A 25,505-nucleotide genomic window follows, 5' to 3' on the forward strand; every position below is an offset into this window, starting at 1 on the left:
GAGAGTAGGCCGGGCGCGGTGGCTCACGCCTGTAATCCCAGCACTCTGGGAGGCCGAGGCGGGCGGATCACAAGGTCAAGAGATCGAGACCATCCTACCTAACACGGTGAAACCCCATCTCTACTGAAAATACAAAAAATTAGCCGGGCGTGGTGGTGCACGCCTGTAGTCCCAGCTACTCAAGAGGCTGAGGCAGGAGAATGGCGTGAACCCAGGAGGCGGAGCTTGCAGTGAGCCGAGATCGCGCCACTGCACTCCAGCCTGGGCGACAGAGGGAGACTCTGTCTCAACAACAAAAAAAGAAAAGAACAGAGAGCAAGCGTCACATGGATGACTTCTGCCTCATGAGTCAGCTCAGTTTGTTGAAGTGTGTTTCAGGGCAAGGCCATGTGGCTCCTGCATAAGTGCCACCACCTTCTGGGCACTCGCTAGGCCTCAGGTCTTGTGCTGAGCTCCACAGGGATTATCTTAATCAGTTTTTGGCATAAGCTTATGAGGCAGGCACAGTTTACAAAGGAGTTGTGAAAGGGAAGCCTCAGAGAGGTTAAGTAACTGACCCAAGGTCACAGAGCTAGCAAAACGCAGGGTGAGGTCTGGAACTCGAATTTTAAACAAGAGAGCTGGCACTAACCAACCACTGTACACACCAGCTCTTCGCTGGGCATGCTGGTGGTTGAGTGTACAGAAATGTGCCCATCTGTGCCCATGTGAATGCGCAGGGCAGGCAGACGCCACTTGGCCACCACCACCTCCCTGTGTAGTGGGGGGCAGAGGTGGGCACAGCACCAGGTTCCAATTTATGGAATCATCCCTGGGTGCCTGGTTCTTGGGGTGTGGTGGCGGTCACATGAGGGTTCACCCCGCAGCCCCACCGCAGAGAAATCCCACAGTGCCTGCCTGCCCAACCGCAAATCCCCTAATGGGCTGGGAGCCTCCCAGGTGTGTGGGGAGCCAGGCCAGGCTGCTTTCTCTGGGCCAGCCTGGGCCTGAGGCCTCCTGCCCACCAGAGGCCCCGCCTTGCCCCGTCCTTGCCCGGCTGCCCCCGAGCACTCACGTCAATGTCCCTGATGTTATGCACGAGCTGGTAGGCGATGTCCTTGCAGCCCTGGCTCAAGGCCTCAGGGGGCATCTCGTTGTCTGAGTACCAGTCCCGGTCAGCTGAGTGGGCATAGGCGGCGCTGGGGGTGGCATGGTTCACTCTCGTGGTGGTTACAATGCCCACAGATTTCCCTGGGGTGCAGGAGGGGCACGTTCGGCTTTATCCACAGATCAGGGTGTCCCAGCTGCCTCCTCCCTCCCCCTCCCCCTCCCCGCTAAAGACAGGCCCCCCTTCAGTTCGGAGGATTGCCTGGTCTCAGTCTCCCCACCCACAGCAGTAGGTGTCTGGCAGTGGCTGAGCCTAGTAGCTGAGCAGCTGGAACACTGCCTCTGGGACCCTCTCCCCTCATCCCGAAGGCCCTTGAGATGTGAGCACCCGGGCTGGAGTCCTCCCCTTCATCAAGGCGCCCACAGGACCCCTGAGGGATCTCAAGTGGACTGTGGCTCTGTCACCTGCGTGTTGGCCTTGTCACCTGTGTTTTAGCCTTGGTCCCTGACTAAAGCTCCTGGGGGCACAGGCTGGGCCTCCCAATTCTGAGGAGGGAAGGGGCGTGGCTATGGACTGCACCCCACAGGCTAGCCCTGAGCTGACTTCTCCCTCCTCACACCAAACCTATGAGGGTTTTATGTTCCCACCCGTTTTACAGTCAAATGAAGAATCAACTCAGGGAAATGAACTGGGAGCAGAACCCAGCACTGAGTGAAGCCTGAAGCCCCCAGCCTCCCCCGTCATGGAAGGAACCCCATGGATATTACAGACTCCCAGACATCATAGCTGGGAGCCCCGCAGAGAAGCCTTCTCTAGCCCCTTCCCGTGACAGAGTCGGAACGACTGAGGCCTGGACAGGCCATGAAGCTCACCCTGCTCCCCGCTGCTCCCCGCACTCACCAGCGTCCTTGGCCCAGCGCAGGATGGAGGTGACCTCGTTCCCCTGGGTGGTGTTGCACCGGGAACGCTCGGTGGCTGCGCTTACCCCCACGGTGCCCTCGTTGGCCTTCACCCCACACAGGTAGGCGGTGGCGGTGCCGGCACTGTCAGGGACCTGGGCATTGGTGTTGTACGTCTGCAGGTGGGAGAGGAGGGTCAGGAGATGGCCAGGACTTCGCCCCTACAGCCACCCACCCCGCCTCCACTCACACCATGGGGACTGGGGCGTGAAGAACCAGAGAGGACCCCATAGCCTTGATCAGGCCCACTGAAGCCCCCAAGAGCCACAGGACTACCTATCTGCCTGCTTCCTGCCGTCATTCCCTGCACCCTGGCAGCACTGGGGCGGGACCCCAGCTCTCCAAAGTACGGAGAAGTGTCCGGCGGAGGAGTGGGGCTCAGGTGGGGTCAGCAGTGGCCTCTCTCTGGGCCTGGGGCTGCAGGAGCCAGTGAGGGGTTGGGGAGCAGGGGAGTCCTGGAGAAGGGAGAGGGAGGGGCCTTCTTGAAGGAGTAGGGGTCCTAGGGATAGGATAGTGAAAGTGAGGGGAGGGGGACTGGGGAAGGGAAGGGTGGGGCCAAGACCAGCTCTGATTTCTCTGCCACCTGCCCTATGGCCACCCTCACAGGGTTGCCCTACATCCACATGTTTAGCAGAGACCCCGAAACTATTTTCCTGTCTCCCTTCCCCACCAGCCTGAGAGCGCCCTGAAGGCACAGAAGGCACCACAGTCCCCGCTACTCCCCCAGAAGTGAGCCTGGGGCCTGACCCAGGGTGTGGAGGTTATTACATAATGCCACTATCACCACCACCAATAACAATAGCTACCCGGCAGTGCACACTGCCTTGAACAACCTAGGTCAGTACAGGCATACCTCACTTTGGTGTACTCCACAGACACTGTGTTTGCTACAAATTGAAGATCTGTGGCAACCCTGTGTCAAGCAAGTCCATCAACATTATTTTTTCCAACAACATGGCTCACTTCATTAGTGTTTTTTAGCAATAGCATATTTTAAAATTAAGGTATATATGTTTTTTTAGACATAATGCTGTCCTACACTTAAAAGACTACTGTAGGGTGCAAACATAACTTTTATATGCACTGGGAAACCAGAAAATGTGTGACTTGCTTCATTACAATATTTGCTTTATTACAGTGGTCTGGAACCAAACCCAAAGTATAGCTGAGGTATGCCTATAGCTTAATTAACTTCACGAACCACCTCAGAAAAGAATGAATGACCTAGAACTTCATGCAAAAGCGTATACAGGCCAGGCACGGTGGCTCATGCCTGTAATCCTAGCACTTTGGGAGGCCCACGTGGGCGGATCACCTGGGGTCAGGAGTTCGAGACCAGCCTTGCCAACAGGTTGAAACCCCGTCTCGACTAAAAATACAAAAATTAGCTGGGCATGGTAGTGCGTGCCTGTAATCCCAGCTACTCGGGAGGCTGAGGCAGAAGAATCACTTGAACTCAGGAGGCGGAGGTTGCAGTGAGCTGAGGTCATGCTACTGTACTCCAGCCTGGAAGACAGAGTAAGACTCTGTCTCAAAAAAAAAAAAAAAAAACAAGTAAAAAGCATATACAGGCCAGGTATGGTGGCTCACGCCTGTAATCCCAAGACTGGGAGGCCAAGGTTGGAGGATCGCTTGAGCCCAAGAATTAGAGATCCCCATCTCTACAAAAAAATTAAAACATTATCCAGGTGTGGTGGTGCACACCTGTAGTCCCAGCTACTCAGGAGGCTGACGTGGGAGGATGGCTGGAGCCCAGGAGTTGAAGACTGCAGTGAACTATGACTGCACCACTGCACTGCAGCCCGGGCAACAGAGCAAGACCCTCTCTCTAAACACACACACACACACACACACACACACACACACGCAGGCACAGTGATGCTATGGTGTCAGAAGTCAGGAGGGTGGCTGCTGCAGGTGGGGAGTGAGCTTGGGCATGGAGGGGGGTCAGGGGACCTCTGGCTGCTGTCATGTTCGGATGCTCAACCTGGATGCTGGTTATACAGACCTGAACTGGGCTTGGGGATGGGGCTCACCTTGGAGAGGGCCACGAAGGGGAACTTGTCCATCTCCAGCCTGGTCTCCTCCCCAGGGTTGTGGTGGAGCTGACCCTTGAGGATGCGGGTGGCCGTCACTGTGGAGACGCCCATCCCTGCGGTGGGGAGTGGGGGCCTCAGTCTCTCGTGCTCCTGCCTCTCCAATCAGCCTACTTGGGTACCCAGAAGTTCTCTAGTTTGGTACCAAGGCAGGCTCGGGCAGTTGGCACCGGGCATGGCTCTGTAAATGTCAGGGAGTAGCCCCTCTCACCCTTACCTCCCAGATCCTCAGGGGGCTAGCTGGCAGAGCAGGCCTCTTGAATCCACAGCCTGGCCCCTCATCCTTTTAAACACCCTTCCTCCAGAGCCCTAGCCCCTTCAACGCAGCCCCCTTCAACTCAGCCTGGCTCCCTGGTCTCCTAGCTAGGTGTCCTGTCTCCCCACCCCCTGCCCCCACAGGCCCCCGGGCCTCACCATCTCCCAGGAACATGATGACATTCTTAGCCACGTTGGTGTTGAGCTTCTGAAGCTCCAGGGCATATTTCAGTGTCTCTTGCGCTTGGTCTCGCCAGTACTTGGGGTCTTTCTCTTTCTCTAAACAGAGAGAGACAGTTACTTGGCAGGGTGAGGACAGCCTCCCATCTCCAGACATACAGATCCCCCCACTTCTGATTGCTCAGGCTGGAATGCCTGAACTTGGAGGAGGGTGCAATAGTTGTCCCCCCAGACAACACACCTGTGGTTTATAAATATGTGCCATCCAGATCCTCCAGAAAAGCCCGTGGACCCTGGGGTCTTCTGCTCACATCTCAGAATGAAGAAACCAAGGCACAGAGACAACGAGCGACTTGCCCAAGGCCACGCAGCACAGACAGACACTGGCAGGGCTGGGCTTCGCTCCAAAGCCCATGCTCATTCCTTCTACCCAGTAGGGAGATGAGCTGCTAAGGCAGCAAATGAATTGTGCTAGCACAATTAAGAGAGTAATGTTTAACCTATTCAATAAACTCCTTCCAGCAGCAGGGGTCCCCTGATGTAGCCAGCCATCAATTATAAACTCTGCTTAGCTTATTCATTAAAGTAGGCTCAGCAGGAACCTGACTTGGTGGCAGAGTTAATAGCAGTGCTGGAAAGCGAAGCTTGCCTTTTGCTTAATGTGTCAAATTCAAAGGAGCCAGGTGATCTCACTCTTGTTAGTTCTAGATTAGTTATCAAGGATGACATTCTGCATCTCTCATCACCTGCCTCCATCCCTCTTGGCTGATAATGACTTCTGGATGGGGCTTTATGGTTTTGAGATAAAATAAGAACTAAGAACACTTCTTTCTCTATCCCTCTTTCTCACGTGTGTGTGTCCAGCAACGAATCCACAGCTTTAGTGCCAGACAGACCTCAACTAAAACCCCAGCTGCCAGGCATGGTGGCTCACGCCTGTGATCCCAGCACTTTGGAAGGCCAAGGCAGGCGGATCGCCTAAGCTCAGGAGTTCAAGACCAGCTTGGGCAACATGGTGAAACCCCATCTCTACTGAAATACGAAAAATTAGCCAGATGTGGCGGTGTGCACCTGTAGTCCCAGCTACTTAGGAGGCTGAGGCAGGAGAATTGCTTGAACCCGGGAGGCGGAGGTTGCAGTGAGCCGAGATCACGCCACTGCACTCCAGCCTGGGCAAGAGAGAGAGACTCCGTCTCAAAAACAAACAAACAAGAAAACCCCCAGCTGCTCCAAGTACTAGCTGTGTCACCTCCCTGAGCCTCAGTCTCTTCCCCTGTCAAATGACATTGCTGGCACCATCCCCTCAGAGTCACTCTAAGGACTGGGCTGAATAAGGCAAGTGACACACCTGACCCATAGGAGAGGCTCAAAAATTGCCTCCCACCCCCATTATCCCATCTCCAGGGCTGGACCAGGATCCTGGCTATGAGAGCTAAAGTCCCTCCCAGAGTCTGCGGGGCCCCTCTCTGTCCCGGGGCCCTATCAGATCTGCTCAGAAGCCTAGAGAGGAGGCTCCCTAGCGGCTTCCTCTTTTGAGGCCTCCCACTGCACAGAATGGGAAGCGAGATCAGGAGGAGTGGGAGGGTCTTGTCCAAGGCCGTGTAGCATGTCTGTGGGCTGGGGACACAATTCTTACCTTTTGGCCCAGCTCCGACATGTGCCTGGCTCTTGGGGTGGGGTGGGTGAAGAACAGCCCTCCTTCCTCACACACGCACCGGCTCCGGGCGAGATGCCAGGGGCCCCCCACACAGCTTCTCTTATTCCTCCCAACTGCCTTGGTGGGTGGGCACCAGTGTCTCCTCCACATTAGGAAATGGAGAGCCTGAGATCAGGGCCCCAGTGGGAGAACTGGAAACTCACGCGTTGCCGTGGCTCTGCCCCAGCCTATGACATCAGCACAGGCGAGAAGCGGGCACGATGCTGCAGTGCACCTCTAGCCTTGGATCCAAGCACACCCCACACCCCTCCCCAAGAGGCCTCCCCTTACGTCGCCACCACTCCAATCCCTCAGCCCACTGCCCTCACCCTGACAGCCCCAGGTCCACCCTCTCTCTTCTGGAAGTGTCTGCTGAGGGCATCAATTTCAGACATCCCCAAGCAGTCCCCACTGGGAATCAGGAGCACCTTGGCCCTTCTGCCCGACAGGGTGCCTTTGGACAAGAGTTTCCGCCCCAGGAAATGGGAGACCCGTAGCTATCCACGAGTAGTTCTAGGATGACACGAGATAAAGTCTGGGCAAGGCTGGGGCCAAGGATTTTGCTCGGAGGTCCTCCAGGCCCAGGCTGGTTCCAACCTCCCTCCTGCCTTCCTCAAAACCCCCCACGGTGCTGTTGGTCATGGAGCCTCTTTGGCCAGTTGGCTGCCATTGGGTGGTGAAGACCTTTCACCCACCCTGACCGCCGACAACCTGTCCCTGCCTTAACAGCTTGGAGTCCCGGGGCTGGGCTGACTTCAGCCTGCCCCACACCTGTTGCTCTTGTTCAGCCCAGGCTCTGCCACCAGGTCCCCTGCTCGGTCGAGGGCTTGTTCTCTCTAGATTGGAGTCCCATGAGGAGTCCTTGTCTTTTTCACCAGAGCCACCCAGGGCCTATCCCTGAGAAGGGTTTGGAGTTTGGTTTAAGCAACGATGGCTCTGGACAACTGGATTCCAAGAGGCCATTGTTTCTGGAAACTACTAAATGATATGTGCAAATGCTCATGATAGAATGCCGGGGAAAGGGCACTGATCGGTACATACTGTATGATTCCATTTCTATGAAGCTCAAAACAGGCAAAGTGAGTCTCTGGTGACCAGTGTAAGCCTGGGCATCTCCTCTGGCTTTGGGAGGGGGTTGGCATAGGGAAGCCCACAGATGCCCCATGACCAGAAATGTTCTGTCTTGATCTGCGTGGTGGTGACACAGGTATAAATATATGTCAGAAATTTTTCATGCTATGTATTTAAGATCAGTGCCTTTTTCTGTAAGTTATACCTAACTGAAGAAAAAAAAGAAGGCTGGAGTAGTGGCTCAGGCCTGTAATCCCAGCACTTTTGGAGGCCATGGTCGGAGGATTGCTTGAGGCCAGGAGTTTGAGGCTACAGTAAGCCATGATTGTGCCATTGCATTCCAGCCTGGCGACAGCAGATACAAAAAGTTGAATGGCTGAACGTTTAAAGATTTTTTTTTTTTTTTTGAGATAGAGTCTCGCTCTGTCGCCCAGGCTGGAGTGCAGTGGCGTAATCTCGGCTCACTGCAAGCTCCGCCTCCCAGGTTCACACCATTCTCCTGCCTCCGCCTCCCAAGTAGCTGGGACTACAGGCGCCCGCCACCATGCCCCGCTAATTTTTTGTATTTTTTTTTTTAATAGAGACAGGGTTTCACAGTGTTAGCCAGGATGGTCTCGATCTCCTGACCTCGTGATCCGCCCACCTTGGCCTCCCAAAGTGCTGGGATTACAGGCGTGAGCCACCGCACCCAGCCGTGAAGAGTTTTCATGTTGTCACTTTTTCACCTTTTCCCTTTTCATCCATTAGTTCATCTTTCACCCAGGTGGGCTGTTAAGTGCTGAGAAGGCAGGGACCCCGTGCCAGAGTGACCTTGGTCCCCCAGGGATGCAGCTGGCATCACGGGGTCTCAGAGGCAATGGCCTGAGAGCCCATCGGCTCAGGCTTGGTGCCCCATTGCACCCCATCTCCTCATCTGCTGAAATATAGCCGTCCTAAGAGAAGAGACCAACACTCACTGAGCATCCACTCCTTGCCAGACACTGTGACTATCCCATGTGATTCCTGTGATGGCACTAAGCGGGAGGAACTCTTATCCCCACTGGAGAGATGGAAACACTGGGGTGCAGGGAAGGCAAGTGGGGACTTCTAGCCACATAATGGACTGAGCCGAGGAAGGCTCTCCTGCAGCTCCAGATACAGAAATGCTGGGGGAAAAAAATAGCACATAGCTTGAAAAAGGAAGAAAAGGGGAAAGGAAAATCCTCAGGAGGCAGCACTGATGAAGGAATCTAAAACCAGAGGGGCCCACAGGAGATGATACTGAGAGGAACGCCTGGGACAGCAGGCCAGGTACAGATTCAGGCTGAAGCTGGTTTCTTTTCTTTTTTGACACGGAGTCTTGCTCTGTTGCCCAGGCTGAAGTGCAGTGGTGCAATCTCGGCTCACTACAACCTCTGACTCCTGGGTTCAAGTGATTCTCATGCCTCAGCCTCCCAAGTAGCTGGGATTACAGGAATGTGCCATCACGCCCGGCTAATTTTTGTATTTTTAGTAGAGATGGGTTTTTGCCATGTTGCATAGGCTGGTCTCAAACTCCTGACTTCAAGTGATCCACCTACCTCAGCCTCCCAAAGTGCTGGGATTACAGGCGTGAGCCACCATGCCTGGCCAGAAGCTGGTTTCTTTTTAAGAGACAAAGTCTCACTCTGTCACCCAGGCTGGAGTAATTTGATTATAGCTCACCATAATCTTGAAATCCTGGGCTCAAGTGATCCTCCCACCTCAGCCTCCCAAGTAGCTAGGACTACAAGCATGCAGCACTGTGCTCAGCTGTTTGTTTGTTTGTTTTTAGAGATGGAGGTCTCACTATGTTGCCCAGGCTGTCCTCAAACTCCTGGACTCAAGCGATCCTCCCACCTCAGCCTCCCAAAGCCCTGGGATTACAGGCATGAGCCACCACACCAGGCCTGCCGAAGCTGTTTTAAGGTACACATTTTGCCTTGGAGCTATGGAAGGGACAGAGAAAGACAGTCATTCGTAACAAATGTGAATTCAAGTCCAAATCTGAGCCAGGTCTAAGTGGGGATCTGAATTTATAGTGTAAGAATTGCAAACCAAGAAATTAACATAAAAACTGGCCTAGAATTAGTTGAACCCCTCATGTCCTGAAAACACCATGCCACGCTGTGGAAACACTTCCGCGTGAGTCTCCAACAGAAAAACAAAAAACTCCTGTTGAAGATGAGTTCACTAGTGAGAACTACAAATGACAAGAAAATGTGCGATCCCGTGAGGGAGAATGAGCAGACAAAACCGACAGGAGACGCAGCGGACCAAGACTCGGAAGAGTCCATAGGATTCATTATATTTCAAATTATCAAAGATAAAAGAGAGAACAGAAACCCCAATCAAAGAATAGTATAATATAAAAGGGAAAAGGCTGGGCACAGTGGCTCACACCTGTAATCCCAGCACTTTGGGAGGCCAAGGTGGGCGGATCACTTGAGGTCAGGAGTTCAAGATCAGCCTGGCCAACATGATGAAACCCCATCTCTAATAAAAATACAAAAATTATCCAGGTGTTGTGGTGCACGTCTGTAATCCCAGCTACTCAGGAGGCTGAGGCAAGAGTATCACTTGAACCTGGGGGGCGAAGGCTGCAGTGAGCTGAGATCATGTCACTGCACTCCGTCCTGGGTGACAGAGTGTGAGACTCTGTCTCTGTCGCAGAAAGAAAGCATCAGGCCTCTGAGCCCCAGCTAAGCCATCATATCCCCTGTGACCTGCACGTATACATCCAGATGGCCTGAAGTAACTGAAGAATCACAAAAGAAGTGAAATTTAAATGGCCTGTTCCTGCCTTAACTGATGACATTCCACCACAAAAGAAGTGAAAATGGCGGGTCCTCGCCTTAACTGATGACATTACCTTGTGAAATTCCTTCTCCTGGCTCATCCTGGCTCAAAAAGCTCCCCCACTGAGCACCCTGTGACCCCCCACTCTTGCCCGCCAGAGAACAACCCCCATGACTGTAATTTTCCTTTACCTACCCAAATTCTATAAAACGGCCCCACCCCTATCTCCCTTCGCTGACTCTCTTTTCGGACTCAGCCCGCCTGCACCCAGGTGAAATAAACAGCCTTGTTGCTCACACAAAGCCTGTTTGGTGGTCTCTTCACAGGAATGCAAGAGAGAGAAAGTGAGGGAGGGAGGGAGAGAGGGAGGGAGGGAGGGAGGGAGAGAGGGAGGGAGGGAGGGAGGGAGGGAGGGAGGAAGGAAGGAAGGAAGGAAGGAAGGAAGGAAGGAAGGAAGGAAGAGTAAGAAGGAAAGAAAGAATAAAATATATATATATGGGAAAAAAGTGACCTATCCGATTAACACATGCAAGTAGCAGGGCTGAGGTTTCCTGCTCTGAACACTGTTTTCAGCTCTTAAATATTTTGCATGGTTCTGGGACCTTGAACATAGACACTGCCCTCACCCTACCCCATCCCTCCACCTGTGTCCCCAAGCATACCTGGCACTAAGGAGTTGGTAAGGCAGGTGCCAATGGCCAGTACTAAGAATGGTGAAACCATGGTGCACCCCAAGACCTGCTTTATCCCTGGAGCCCAGAGATGCGATCGACGCGGGTGGGAGGGGGTGGGCTGGCAGTGGTCAGATGTTAACTGATGTTCCAATCCTATAAATTAAAAAAAGAGAAAAAGAGGCATGTGGGGCACGGCTCTAGAGATCCCTTTTTCACTCACTTAGTCATTCCTTGATTCATTCATCAAGTATTCGGTGAGCACCTATTACAGACCAGGCATGGGGCTAGACATTGGGATGCCAAACCCAGGTGGTCCCTGTCTCAGGAAGCTGAACCACGCAAACAGTTGTGTCGGTATCAACGAGTTCCATGCTGCAAAGCGGTTCCGTCCCATTTCCTAAATGAATTTCCACTTTCAATTCATCTGAAGCCCCCAACCTCCCAGAGTCCAGTCTTCTGGTGCAGTGTTTCTCAAACTGTAAAGAGAGCAAGCATCTGAATTCCCCCAAAGGCTTGTTACAACAGATTCCCGGCCCACCCGCGAGGCTCCGATTGTATTTCCAATAAGCTCCCAGGAGAGGCTGCTGCTTTGCGGACCACACCGAGAGAAGCCCTGTTCTAGGGCACTCGGTCTTCAGCCTTTTAATTACCTGTGCCCCAGGAACATCAGGGACAAAACAAAGCGTGCACCCCTTCTTTCAGGACCCCTGCATTTGCTACATTCTCTTCTAGAGCTTGTCGTTTATGGTAAGAGATATAAAAACGGTAGGAGTCACATATGTGAAAAGACTGGCTGGAAGCGTGGCTATTTCTGGGTGGTGACATCACAGACAACTGATTTTTCTTTTCCATTGTCTTTTCTGCATTTCCAAAATTTTCTTTTCTGCTGAGATACAGTATTATCTTTATACTTTTTAAAAAACATGTTTTTTTAAAAAAAAAAGTTGGATTGTAATTGAAGAGTTTAGGTGGAAAATAAAAAACTGGAAGGAAATACACCAAAACATTAACTGTGGTTTTCTCTGGGTGGTAGGACTATAAATGATTATTTCCTCTTTTTTTTAGGTTTTTGAATTTTCCAAGTAGCCTAAAACAAGCGTGTATTAATGGCATAAGAATGTTTTTACACTGTGGTCATCCTGTTAAATCACAACGAACAACCTCACTGGCAGCTGAGAAATGTACTAACCCTGTTGCGCATGAGTTACGAGACGAAGAATTTTAAATGGCAAGAGTTTCACTGAGAAATGTTATTGCTTCAACCAAGACCAAGATATGACACCATTTGTTGTGGGAAACGGCAGTAACACACACTCTACCGTTAGAAAAGTGTTGTGACAGATAAGACACTACTCTAGTACAATTATATGTTAAGTAAAAACAAAATAAAACATTTTTAAAAAGTTGTTTAAGAAAAAAAGCCAGGCATGGTGGTACATGCCTGTAATCCCAGCTACTTGGGAAGCTGAGGTTGGAGGAAGTTCGCTTGAGGCCAGGAGTTGGAGACCAGCCTGAGCAACACGGCGAGACCCTGTGTCTAAGAAAAATTTTTGTATTTTAATTTTTATAGATTTTCTTTTTAAAAATTCTTCTCTTTGCAGCTCCAGCTCAAAGGAAAAAGATTTTTTCTTTTTCTTTTGTGTTTTTTTTGAGATGGGGTTTTTCTCTTGCTGCCCAGGCTGGAGTGCAACAGCACAACCTTGGCTCACCGCAACCTCCGCCTCCGGGGTTCAAGCAATTCTCCTGCCTCAGCCTCCCGAGTAGCTGGGACTACAGGCTTGCGCCACCACGCCTGGCCAATTTTGTATTTTTAGTAGAGATGGGGTTTTCTCCATGTTGGTCAGGCTGGTCTCGAACTCCCAACCTCAGGTGATCTGTCTGCCTCAGCCTCCCAAAGTGCTGGGATTACAGGCGTGAGATGCCATGCCCGTTCAAGATTTTCTTTTTAATTTAAAAATACAGTAAAAGAAAAGAGAGAGAGAGAGAAAAGGAAGGAAGGAAGGAAGGAAGGAAGGAAGGAAGGAAGGAAGGAAGGAAGGAAGGAAGGAAGGAGAGCAGGAGAGGAGGAGAGAGAAAGAGAGAAAGAGAGAAAAAGAAACCACTACCACCAGAAGAAGGGCTCTTGATTCAGCCTTAAAAACATGCAAGCTGCGCTCCAGTGCCAGAGGTGAGGGCTCTGGGGTAGGGGCTGGGGGTGGCGGTGCAGAGTGGAAATTAAAAGGAAATACCCCACACCTAACATCTAACAGCACTTAACTGTGAGGGAGTGGTAGAATTTGGAATTTCAGATGATTTCTGCATTTTTTTTTGTTCTACTTTATGGTTTCCCAACATTTCTATAGCAAATCCTAAAATCAGAAAACTGTTATTAACTGAATACAAAATACTAAAACATTAAACTATTATTTAAAATCACTTAAAAACGAAGTCACCTCCTTCAGGAAGCCTCCAGGATGGTCACTCATTCCAATATAACACCACTGAGCTTCATGCCACCTCAAACATCGCGTTTCGAAGGTAATACCTCCCTTTTCGACGGTAATTTAATTCTTTCCTGGGCCATCTCAGCCGCCTCACCGGGAGCTTCTAAGAGTGAGGACTTTGTCTTGTTTGTCTCTGCACTCCTAGTGCCTGGCACAGTAAATATTTACATCAGTTGAATGTCAATGCCCTAAGGAAGGAGGTGGGGGGGAGGGAAGAGCCATCCAAAATTCTCTCCTCTGTGTGTGCAGGAAAGTCCAAGAGTTCGTGAAGGTCCGTAAATACCGGAAGGTCCGCCCGCCGTTGGAGTGTAGACCGGCACAGCGCATGGGAAAACCGGCAGGACTACCAAAGCTGATTATCCGACCTGCGCCCTGGGACCCGTTTCTCTCCAGCAGAATGTGCACATCAGCCCTGTTCATAATGGCTTCAAAACGGCCTCCATCTACGGCAGGCTGGATGATACATTGTGTGTGTTCACAACACAGAAACCACCACGACAGCAAGGAGAATGGATGACCCCCAGCTCCTCACAACATGAATGAATCCCACAAGGTTAAGTTTGAGCAAAGGAAGCTAAAACCAAGAGCACGTACAGTGTGATTCCGATGATAGAAAGTATAAAAACTAACCCAGGGTGTTGGGAAACGGAATGGAGGCTCCACGTGGAGGGTATGGAAACGGGAAGGGGCTGCTGGGGTGCTGGTGCGGTTCTGTTTATGATTGATCTGGGTGGGTGGGTGCTGGTTACACGGTGGGTTCAGCTGTCAAGGTATAATGCACACATTTTTCTCTACGTGTGTTTTATTTCAATAAAATAAATACTACTCTTTGGGAGCTTATATGAACAATCTATAAAGGACACCGACAAAATGAAAGCAAGCCTATGTACTGCACTCCATAGTTTATAAAGAATGTCACCATGATGTTTCACTAATAAACTATGCAGTGGACAGAAAAGGACCTATCATCTCCTTTTACAGATGAGAAAACCAAGGCTCTGGAAGGACAAGTGACTTGCCCAAGGTTACCGACAGGAAGTTGCAGAGCAGAAACCTGACCACAGGGTCCCTGATTCTGGAATTAGCAATCAGGTTACCATCAGTCACCTCCTCCAGAGGGAGGGATTTCTGTTGCTCCCAAGTGTAAAATGAGGGTTCTGATGTTTGACACATGGATAGATTCATGTAACCACCACCATCACCATCAGGACCCAGAACAGCTCTGCCACCCCCAAAAATCTCCCTTGCATTCTTTATAGTTACACAATCCGCCCATCCCTAAACCTGGCGATCCCTGATCTGTCCTCCACCACTGTGTTTTTGATAGGTATGGTATTAAATCCACAGACCAATGTGGGAGGGTTTACGTCTCTAGCACGTGGAGTCGCCCACTCCTTCAGTCAGAGTTCTTCAGTTCTATCAGCACTCTGTAGTCTTCAGCCTGTAGATCTTGGATATGTTTTGTTAGGTTTATACCTATAGGTTCCATCATGTAATGGTTAGCACTCTGGACTCTGAATCCAGATTTATACCTATGAATTTTGCTTTTTGGGGAACTATTGTAAATGGCAATGTTTCTGAAATTGTTCATTACTAGTACATAAAAATACTACTGAGTCAAGCGCGATGGCTCACATCTGTACTCCCAGCACTTTGAGAGGCTGAGGCGGGTGGATCACTTAAGGTCAGGCGTTTGAGACCAGTCTGGCCAACATGGTGAAACTCTCTCTACTAAAAATACAAAAATTAGCCGGGCATGGTGGTGTGCACCTGTTATCCCAGTTACTTGAGAGGCTGAGGCAGGAGAATCGCTTGAACCCGGGAGGTGGAGTTTGCAGTGAGCTGAGATCGAGATCACACCACTGCAATCCAGCCTGGGTGACAGAGCAAGACTCCATCTCAAAAAAAAAAAAAAAAGAAAAGAAAAAGAAAAAGAAAAAAGCATTCAGCCTTTCAGCATTTGGGGTGGTCTTCTGAGGTGTGAGGTGGAGTAGATTTTGTGGTGACAATCAGGAACTTGTTTTTGGACATGTTGAGTTGGAGATGTCTTTTGGAAGTGGAGACACTAAAGAGGCAGCTGAATATTTGAGTCTGGCATTTGAGAAAGAAGTCTGGGTTAGAGGTAAAAATTTGGGAATCACAGGCACAGAGGTGGCGGTTAACACCCTGATGAAATTTGATGCGCTCATCAAGGGAGAGGGATATTGAAAAGAATTTCTTTAATCTGATAAAGGCTTTATGCCAAAAACCTGCAGAAACCATCCTACTCACTGGAGAAAGCTTTGGCAAACTCCTTTTAACACTGGCTTATGATGGTGAGGAGCTGGGGCAGCCTCGTTGTCCACAACTGGCGAAATAAATTAGTAACGAGTGGTGGAGGCCATGTCTGTGCGGCCGTGGTATTAAAACTAGACGTCAAAACAGCAGCATGGTGGAGTCTAAAGGCAGAGGACCGAGTGATGAATGTAAAGAATCAAACGCAGTATATGTAAGTACAAACCACTCCCACGGACAGAACACTGTGTAACGTACAAGGACACTTAAAAATCCAAGGCCATATTACGTACATTAGCATAGGGACTTCGGGGAGCTGTGGGAATGGCAGTGAGGAAGCAGGGAGCGGGGACAAAGGAAAAAACGAATAAATGAAACAAGAACTGAGAGCTCATTTGGGTATGTCATATGCTAAGAGAGATAATGCATTCCACTCTCTCTGCACCTAGGGTCCAAAACAGGTGAGTGAATAAAGAAAAATAAAAGTGTAGAGTGACCCGGGAACTCTGAAAGGCTCATCCAGCCCCACACGATTATTCTTTCAGTTATTGGTTTGTCTCTCCTCCCTGCTAGCCTGAAGCTCTATGAGCATAAAGACCATCATCTTACCCATCTCTGCATCCCGAGCGCTTGCACATGGCAGCAGTTTCGTAAGTGCCACCAGTTCAGGCTGGGATGCTCTGAATTTTGGCCCCAGGGATACACACTGAGATAGGCTTGGCCTGGAGGCAGGTGCCTTCTCCCATAGCCTCTGCTCAGGACAAGGAGGGGGTAGGGACCTGGGAAAGCCTTCAGAACCCAGAGCCTCCCTGCTGGCCCCACCCCTCAGACCCCTCCCCCTCGCAGAGGCTCCTGGCTGCTCTCTGGCAGCCCTGGAAGTGGAGGGGCCCAGTTTGGGGCTGCAGGGGCCCCGGCTGCCCACCACCCTCTGCCAATGTCCTGCCAGCTTAAAATGGGGCCTCCGGGTGTGTGTCAGCCCCATCGCCACCCCCTCCCTCCCTTCTCTGCCAGGCTCCCGGCTCCTCTGTAGCCTGATTATAGAAGCCCCAGCTAGGCTGTGGCTCCAGAAGAGCAGCTACTTGGCAGTGCAGTGGAGGGGGCTGAGGGGCCAGGCCGGCCTTGGCTCTGAGGACTGATTCAGCAATCTGGGCAGAGGGCCCGGGAGCATCCTGGAGCGGGGCAAAAAGCCAGCCCTGGGCTGCATCTCAGAAGATCTGGGGCAAATGATAGAAGAACGGGACAAACGTGTCACTACCATTTCTTCGGCCCTCATGTCGCACTCAGCCCCATGCTGTTTACATCCCTGATCTCACAATAAGGATGAACAGCCCCCGTTTTGTAGTTTAGGAAACCGAGCAGAGGGTCTGGCTAGTCTTCGACCACACTCCATTCAAGCCCAGGCTGACTCCAGGGCTCAACCTCTCCAGGCCTCAGTTTCCCTATCATGAAGAGTAAGAGAGACGAGTGCCCCGCTGGCTCCATCCCACAAGAATAAGGGAAGCCAAACGAGCTTAGGGCAGGGTATTTGGCAGCGGGGGGAGTCAGGCCAGGTGAGTTCCCCTACCTGAGCGGCCTGGCCAGGCGGCAAGTGAAGAAACAAAGGAGGCCCAAGACCAGCCCCAGAAGGAGGAGGCTGAGGGCCACCGTGAGGACCACATCCAGGATGGGGGACAGGAGGGCCATCTTGAGGCCAAGAGGGCCCCTGGGAGCGGCCACTACGCCCCGCGCACAGTCGGTCACACTAGCTCCAAAGCCCTGGGTCAGTGGCCGTGACCTGCTTTATCCCTAAGTTAATCTTTGTGGATTAGTCAGGCGGGATGAAATGGAGTGCTGGGGTGGGAGGGGGAGCAGGCTACGAAGCTCCCCTCTCCCATTTGAGCCCCAGGGGAGGACCCGATGCTTGTTCATTCAACTTTGTTCATTCATTCCTCACTCGCAAATACCTACGGAGCTCCCGCTGGGTAGCTCTGTGCTAGGTTCTAGGGAAACAGTCGGGAGCAGGACAGACAGTTTCTGACAGCTTGGAGGTAACTGCCCAGCCAGTGTAGACAAAGCACCTACTATGTGCTAGACATTGTGCCAGGTGCCCTGTGGGGTAAAAACACAGAAGGAAAGGAACCCCTTGGCTAGTAGCAGAGGTTTTCCCTTAACAGCAGCAGCTGCTCCAGCCCATCTATGAACCCAGAAATCTGCGTTGGTGCTTACCCCAGCCAGAGGGATGCACCCATGTTCAGAAGAAGACAAACTGCTCTTATTGAGCACCTACTGTGTACCAGGCCCCATCTGGGCTAGAGACTAGTATCCCCATTTGCAGAGAAACAGAGGCTCAGAGGTGCAATGGTGGAGCCGGGATTTAAGCCCAAATCTGCTGGTCTCCACGGCCTGTAGCTCAGAACTGAGATAGCAGCAGCCTAGGGAGGCTTTAGTCAAGCCCTGCCAGGCGCTGGCCTAAAGCCAGCAGTCACCCAGGAGGCAGCACACACAGGCCGGAGGTGGACGAGCTGTTGCCAGCACGGAGGGGTCTTTTCTGCTTCCAAAATTGTCCCCCCAACCCAGATCCAGTCTCTCCCAAAACATCCCATGAAGTCAGGGGAGTGGTTATGATTCCCATCTCACAGAGTCAGAAACGGCCCAGAGAGGTCAAGCCACGTGACACAGGCACCGCTGTGCACCATTAGACCAGGCCTTTTCCAATCATGCTTCCTGCCTCCTGGTACACCTCAGATCACATGGCACAAAATACCCAAGGTCAGGGGGAGACACTTTTACCCTCTTGGTGCCAAGGAAAGTCCCCTCTTCTTGACCCCAGAAAGGCCACTGACCTCACTGTAACAGGAAAACGAATCTCGTTACTCCATTACGCCCTTTTCTTTCTCAACATTCCCGTAACTCAAATTGCATCAGATCCTCACAACATCCTAGTGATACTGGCAGGGTGGGGATTATTAGCCCTATTGATAAAAGAAAAACTTCAGCTGATTTAAATTTAACAGAGTTGCCTGCAATCCCAGCACTTTGGGAGGCCGAGGTGTGTGGATCACGAGGTCAGGAGATTAAGACCATCCTGGCCAACATGGTGAAACCCCATGTCTACTGAAAATACAAAAATTAGCTGGGCATGGTGATGTGTGCCTATAATCCCAGCTACTCGGGAGGCTGAGGCAGGAGAATCGCTTGAACTAGAGAGTCGGAGGTTGCAGTGAGCTGAGATCGTGCCACCGCACTCCAGTCTGGCAACAGAACGAGACTCTGTCTCAATCAAATTAAAAATAAAAATAAAGGCCGGGCGCGGTGGCTCAAGCCTGTAATCCCAGCACTTTGGGAGGCCGAGACGGGCGGATCACTAGGTCAGGAGATCGAGACCATCCTGGCCAACACGGTGAAACCCCGTCTCTACTAAAAAATACAAAAAACTAGCCGGGCGAGGTGGCGGGCGCCTGTAGTCCCAGCTACTCAGGAGGCTGAGACAGGAGAATGGCCCGAACCCGGGAGGCGGAGCTTGCAGTGAGCTGAGATCCGGCCACTGCACTCCAGCCTGGGCGACAGAGCGAGACTCCGTCTCAAAAAAAAATAAATAAATAAAATAAAATAAAATAAAATAAAATAAAATAAAATAAAATAAAATAAAATAAAAAAATAAAAATAAAAATAAAAAAATATAAAATAAAATAAAATTAAATTAAAAAAAAAAGAGTTGGCCGTGCACGGTGGCTCAAGCTGTAATCCCAGCACTTTGGGAGGCCGAGACGGGCGGATCACGAAGTCAGGAGATCGAGACCATCCTGGCTAACCTGGTGAAACCTGGTCTCTACTAAAAAATACAAGAAAACTAGCCAGGCGAGGTGGCGGGCACCTGTAGTCCCAGCTACTCGGAGGCTGAGGCAGGAGAATGGCATAAACCCGGGAGGCGGAGCTTGCAGTGAGCTGAGATCTGGCCACTGCGCTCCAGCCTGGGCGACAGAGCGAGACTCCGTCTTAAAAAAAAAAAAAAAAAAAAAGAAGAGTTTAATTGAACAATGAACAATCTGCAAATTAGGCAGCCTCCTGAGCCAGAGTAGGCATCAGCGCAGCCACTTGGTAGATTTATGGACAAAAAAGTAAAGTGAGGTACAGAAGACAGAAGTGAGGTGCAGTCAGATTGGTTACAGCTTAGCACTTGTCTTCTTTGAACATGGTTTGAACGGATGGCTACATTTGATTGACTAAAACTTGGTAATTGATGGCTGGGCATGGTGGCTCACTCCTGTAATCCCAGCACTTTGGGAGGCTGAGGAGGGTGGATCACCTGAGGTCAGGAGTTCAAGACCAGCCTGGCCAACATGGTGAAACCCTGTCTCTACTAAAAATATAAAAATTAGCTGGGCGTGGTGGCAGGCGCCTGTAATCCTAGCTACCTGGGTGGCAGAGGCAGGAGAATCACTTGAACCCGGGTGGTGGAGGTTGCAGTGAGCTGAGATTACAACACTACACTCCAGCCTGGGTGACAGAGTGAGACTCTGTCAAAAAAAAAAAAAAAAAAATTTGGTGATTGGCACAAGTGTAGGCTATGGTCTGTTTATACCTCTATTACTTATAGTTTACAATGTACAGAGAAACCGTTAGGCTGAACTTAAAATATGTAAGAAAGCAGCATTAGGCTAGACTTGATTTAACAATTCCCTTCTTTTAGTTATTTTTTAAATTTTGTAGACCGGGCGCGGTGGCTCAAGCCTGCAATCCCAGCACTTTGGGAGGCCGAGACGGGCGAATCACGAGGTCAGGAGATAGAGACCATCCTGGCTAACACGGTGAAACCCGGTCTATACTAAAAAATACAAAAAACTAGCTGGGCGAGATGGCGGGCGCCTGTAGTCCCAGCTACTCGGGAGGCTGAGGCAGGAGAATGGCGTAAACCCGGGAGACGGAGCTTGCAGTGAGCCGAGATCCAGCCACTGCACTCCAGCCTGGGTGACAGAGTGAGACTCCATCTCAAAGGAAAAAAAAAAAAAATTTTTTTTTGAGACATTGACCAAAACTTGAGTCACTGATGTCACTATCACCATTGTAAATGTACTAATTTGGTCTTGAAACCCACTGGGAAACAGCAGGACAGTGGGTTTTGTAAGGTGGGAATAAAGACTTTAGGGTTTTTTTTTAAGTGTTAGAAGGTATTTTTTTTTTAATGTTGGAACGTCCTGTTTACAAGAAGACAAAACAAAACCAAACCTGGTTTTAGCATTTATGTGTTCTTTTTAAAGTTTTAGTTTGATGATATCACATTTAGCACAAGTGACTCTATTTAGGTTTCGTCTGGTCTGTTGGGGCCTAGAGTATGCGTTTAGTCCAAACAATAGCCTCTCATAATTTTGCTTTTGTTTTGAGACAGTTTCGCTTTGTTGCTTGGGCTGGCATGCAGTGGCATGATCTTGGCTCACTGCAACCTCCGCCTTCCAGGTTCAAGCAATTCTCGTGCCTCAGCCTCCTGAGTAGCTGGGACCATAGGCGCATGCCATCATGCCCAGCTGATTTTCTGTATTTTTTAGTAGAGATAGGGTTTCACCATGTTGCCCAGGCTGTTCTTGAACTCCTGAGCTCAGGCAATCCACCTGCCTCGGCCTCCCAAAGTGCTAGGATTACAGGTGTGAGCCACCACAGCCAGCTCATAATTTTGTTTTAAAATTCCCCCTTTTTGGTCAGGTTCTCACTTTGGTGAGAGCGTGACCCAAACTTAGGGCCTTAGCACCACTCTCAGTCACCACATTTTGAAACCAAGGCCTAGCAGTGAAGTCACTGGGTCAACCTTCACACAGCCAGCAAATCTGATCCAAGCCCAGGCTCCACCCTTCCCAGGTGTGTGAGGCCGGGTCAGTCCCTGCGCCTCCGAAGCTGTTTCCTTCGGCGTCTAACATTGGTTTCCCATTCAAGAGCTACGGTGCACCAGGTGCTGACTGTGGCACACCTGACCTGCTGTGTCCTCATTAACAACCCTGAGAGTGAGACAGAGCTGTCCCCCTCTACAGGTGAGAAAATGGAGGACCAGTTGACCGTGGTGAAGATGGCCCAGGGTCACATCGATGGCACGCACTGGGCCAGGCCCTACACAGGCCTCCATATGGGACCTACCCAGGGACATCTCTGTGCCAAGCTCTCTCCACATCAGCTCAGCCGGGGGGCCTTCCCCATCCAGCCCCCAGGCCTGCTCCAAGGACACCCTCCAAGGCTCCACCATGCAGTCTAATAAACTGATGTGCCCCCAGGGAGCATCACCTGCTATGCCCCAGCTTGTACCTGGCAGGACTCACAGGGTCAGGTATTTGCCCTTAGGGAGCCCCCAGTCTAGAGCACGCAGCCCCAGACTGTCCCAGACTGTCTGGGCTGGGAAGGTCTTTTGTGATTTCCCAAATGCCCCGGACTACAAAAATCACTTGAGGTGCTTATGGAAAAAGCCTTATTCCCAAGTGGTTATCTTGGGAGGAGGATTGACTAGGCAGTGCATGAAGGAACTTCCTGGGGCAATGGAAATGTTCTTTTTTTTTTTTTTTTCAGATGGAGTTTCGCTCGACGCCAAGGCTGCAGTGCAATGGCGCGATCTCGGCTCACAACAACCTCCACCTCCCAGGTTCGAGCGCTTCTCATGCCTCAGGCTCCCGAGTAGCTGGGACTACAGTATTTCTGCCCAGCCAGAAATGCTTTTTATCATGACCTGAGAGGTAGTTAAACGTCTGTACTTTTGTGAAAAGTTATCGAGGGGCTAATTGTCCCTACTCTGTCTATATCGCGAGGTTTTTGGGGAGGAGCTGATGAGATTTCAATAAAGGAAGTGTTGGGGAAAAAAGGGCTTAGTGGAGGGATGTGACTATATTCAAGTTTAAAAAGAGAGATGAGAGAGACAGCAACCCCCTAAATAAATTCCTACTTCTCCTACCCCAGACCTACTAAGTCAGAATCTCCCCGGTCAGGGCCTGGGAAGCTATTTTTTATTTTTTGTTTTGAGACAGGGTCTTACCCTGTTGCCCAGGTTGCAGTGCAGTAGCACCATCACAGTTCACTACAGCCTCAAGCGATCCTCCCACCTCGGCCTCCCAAGTAGCTGGAACTACAGGCATACATTACCACATTTGGTTAATACCTACATTTTTAAAATAGAGGTGGGGTCTCACTATGTTGCCCAGGCTAGTCTTGAACTCCTGGGTTCAAGTGATCTTCCTGCCTCAGCCTCCCAAAATGCTTGGATTACAGGCATAAGCCACTGTGCCCAGCTGGAAGCTGTATTTTTTTGGGGGGGAGGTGGGGAGGATGGAATCTTGCTCTGTCACCCAAGCTGGAGTGCAGTGGCGCGATCTCAGCTCACTGCAACCTCCGCCTCCCAAGTTCAAGCGATTCTCATGCCTTAGCCTCCCTAGTAGCTGGGATTGCAGGCGCCCACCACCATCCCTGGCTAATTTTTGTTTTTAGTAGAGACAGGGTTTCACCATGTTGACCAGGCTGATCTTGAACTCCTGGCCTCATGTGATCTGCCCACCTCGGCCTCCCAAAGTGCTGGGATTACAGGCGTGAGCCACTGTGCCTGGCTGGAAGCTATATTTTTAACAAGTCATTTTCTGAGCAGATTCATTTGGGAAACTTTGTCTTAGAGATCATCCCATTGTCCAAATGGGAAGACTGAGGCCCAAAGAGGAGGAAAGCCTTGCCCGGTGAGAGGAACCACTACAAGCAGACCCTGCATCTCCCAGCTGCTCCCCACCAGAGATACTCACAGGGAACTGAGTCAGCCTGGAGCCAGCATCCCCTAGCCTGTCAACTGGGCCTTCTGGGCTCTTCCAAGGAGCTGTGGCTAGAGAGGAGTGCTGAGTCGCCCTTGTGTCCCTGGTGGGCATGGGGAATGAGGCAGGGGCTGGGGGGCACCTGCATAGCTGCCTAGGGAGGGAGCCCTGCTGAAGACCAACCCAGTAACATTTCAGCTGCAGAGTCATAGGGACGGGACATGGAATTCCTCTCTCCACCAAGCCCAGCATCTCTGGCAAGCCTTGCTGGCTAGGACTGTATTTATTACTGGAGAAAGTTATTTATGGCTGTCATGAAGAGCTGGATGAAGTGCTTGGGCAGGAATGTGTGGTGGTTTCAGAGTGGGCTGCAGGTCAGATCCAAGGAAGGACTTCCCTAGAGGGCAGTGGGCCAGTGCTGGGGATATAGCAAGGCTCAGACTTCTAGCCACTGACAGCACCCCATCCTGGCAGGAAACAGACGCGGAAGCGCCCCAGAGGCCTGATGCCAAGCCACTGCATCTTTACAGCTCTGATGAGAAGCCAGCTGTCCGCTGAGCGCTCCCAGCCTCAACACCTCTGCACACCGTGCTTCCCAGCCTAGAATGTTCCATGCTGTCCAACCAATGAATCCCTCCCCCTGCCCTCTCCCTACCCCACTCCAGCCCAGACAGCAGTTTCGGCTCCTCCCCAAGCTCTCAGAGCCCAGTGCCGTGAAGCCCTTGGTGGCATTGATCAGAGCCTTAGAGCATCGTGGGTTGTCACCCTCTTGCCATGATGAGCTCCTAGGGAGCTGGAATCCTGCTCTGCTGATGGCAGCAGCCCCGTGGCTGGCAGAGGCCAGCACAGGTGGCCAGGGAACGTCACTAGGTGGAAGGATGATGGGGTCAGAGGGTGGGTGGCTGAAGAGACAGCTCAGCAACAGTGAAGATGGATGCTGGAGCCAGGCTGCCTGGGTTCCGATCCTGCCTCTGCCCCTCACCAGTTGGGCAGCTCAGGGCAGGTGACCTCACCCCTTCACATCTAATAGAAGCCACTGCATTGTTGTAAGGATGCCTTCATACACATAAGGGCGTAAAACGGAGGCTGGGATGTGGTAGGTGCTGAGTGAATATCAGTCAGGAGCTATGGTTATGGGGAGGGGGAGCAAATGGGGTGGATGGACTGCGGGGCAGAGATAGGCAAGTGGGGCAGATGAGGGGCTGGAACTGCGAACGGATGGACCCTTCCCTGCCCACTCGGTCAAGCCGCCATGTGCTCTGGGATTTCCCAGAGACCTGTTCTCCTGGATGGCTGCCACCACAAAGGGCTCTGCTCCCCAAGCACGGCCTGGTCGAGAGCAGGCCCTCTGCCTGCCTCATCTCACTACGTGCCCCATCGCCAGCCCCATTTTACAGGCGAGGAAGATGAGGCTCTGACCTTCTGTCACTTACTCAAGGCCACAGAGCAGAGCCGGAATCAGAAACCCCGAGGGTCTGGGTTCTGGAGCCAAAGCTTCCCGGGGGGTCCCTGAGGCTCCAGGACAGTCATGATGCCCCAAACCAACTCTGTGGGCAAAGGACTGAAGCCAGAGGACTGGTGGCAGGAGACAGCAGCAGGCAGGCACGGGAGGGAGATCACAGGGGAGGGGATAGCGGGGCCCACAGACACCATGCCTGGGGCCTGCAGTGCCCAGGCAGGGGTGGGGGGTGGGGCATGGCTGCTTTGCAGGTACACAGCCTTCCGCCATGCTACGGAAAGGACATGTTCTGCCCCAGGCCACCTCGCTCCGCGCCAAGCCTAGATGCCAAGTACAGAAAGCGGTGGGGAGGGTGGCGCATGCTCTGTGCATCTGAGGTGTTCGCCAACCACTTCCTCCAGCACTTCCCTCAGCACTCTGCAGGGGGAGCCTCCCTGGTACTAGGAGACATGGCCGTCCCATCCTTGCTCTCACAAACAAGAAAAGGAAGGCACAGGCCAGGCGCGGTGGCTCACTCCTGTAATCCCAGCACTTTGGAAGGCGGATCACAAGGTCAGGAGATTGAGACCATCCTACCTAACACGGTGAAACCCCGTCTCTACTAAAAATATACAAAAAAATCAGCCAGGTGTGGTGGCGGGCACCTGTAGTCCCAGCTACTTGGGAGGCTGAGGCAGGCGAATGGCGTGAACCCAGGAGGCGGAGCTTGCAGTGAGCTGACATCCGGCCACTG

The 25,505-nt window shown here is 51.6% G+C and overlaps 1 protein-coding gene across 9 annotated transcripts in view; it reads right to left on the reverse strand.

Moving 5' to 3' along the window:
• The window catches only part of ALPL (alkaline phosphatase, biomineralization associated), a 70,406-nt gene that overhangs the window by 13,426 nt on the left and 31,475 nt on the right, over positions 1-25,505 (reverse strand). For 3 of the 9 annotated variants that reach the window (XM_015130212.3, XM_077996176.1, XM_015130203.3), the window contains exons 2-6: positions 10,803-10,967; positions 4,557-4,676; positions 4,083-4,198; positions 1,988-2,162; positions 1,055-1,230 (exon numbers count right to left, since the gene is read on the reverse strand). In XM_015130212.3, coding sequence (XP_014985698.2) covers positions 1,055-1,230; positions 1,988-2,162; positions 4,083-4,198; positions 4,557-4,676; positions 10,803-10,863 — 648 coding nt within the window. In that variant the 5' untranslated portion in view covers positions 10,864-10,967. 9 annotated transcript variants of the gene reach the window in all.

This window comes from Macaca mulatta, chromosome 1 (assembly GCF_049350105.2).
Source record: "Macaca mulatta isolate MMU2019108-1 chromosome 1, T2T-MMU8v2.0, whole genome shotgun sequence".
NCBI lineage: Eukaryota > Metazoa > Chordata > Mammalia > Primates > Cercopithecidae > Macaca > Macaca mulatta.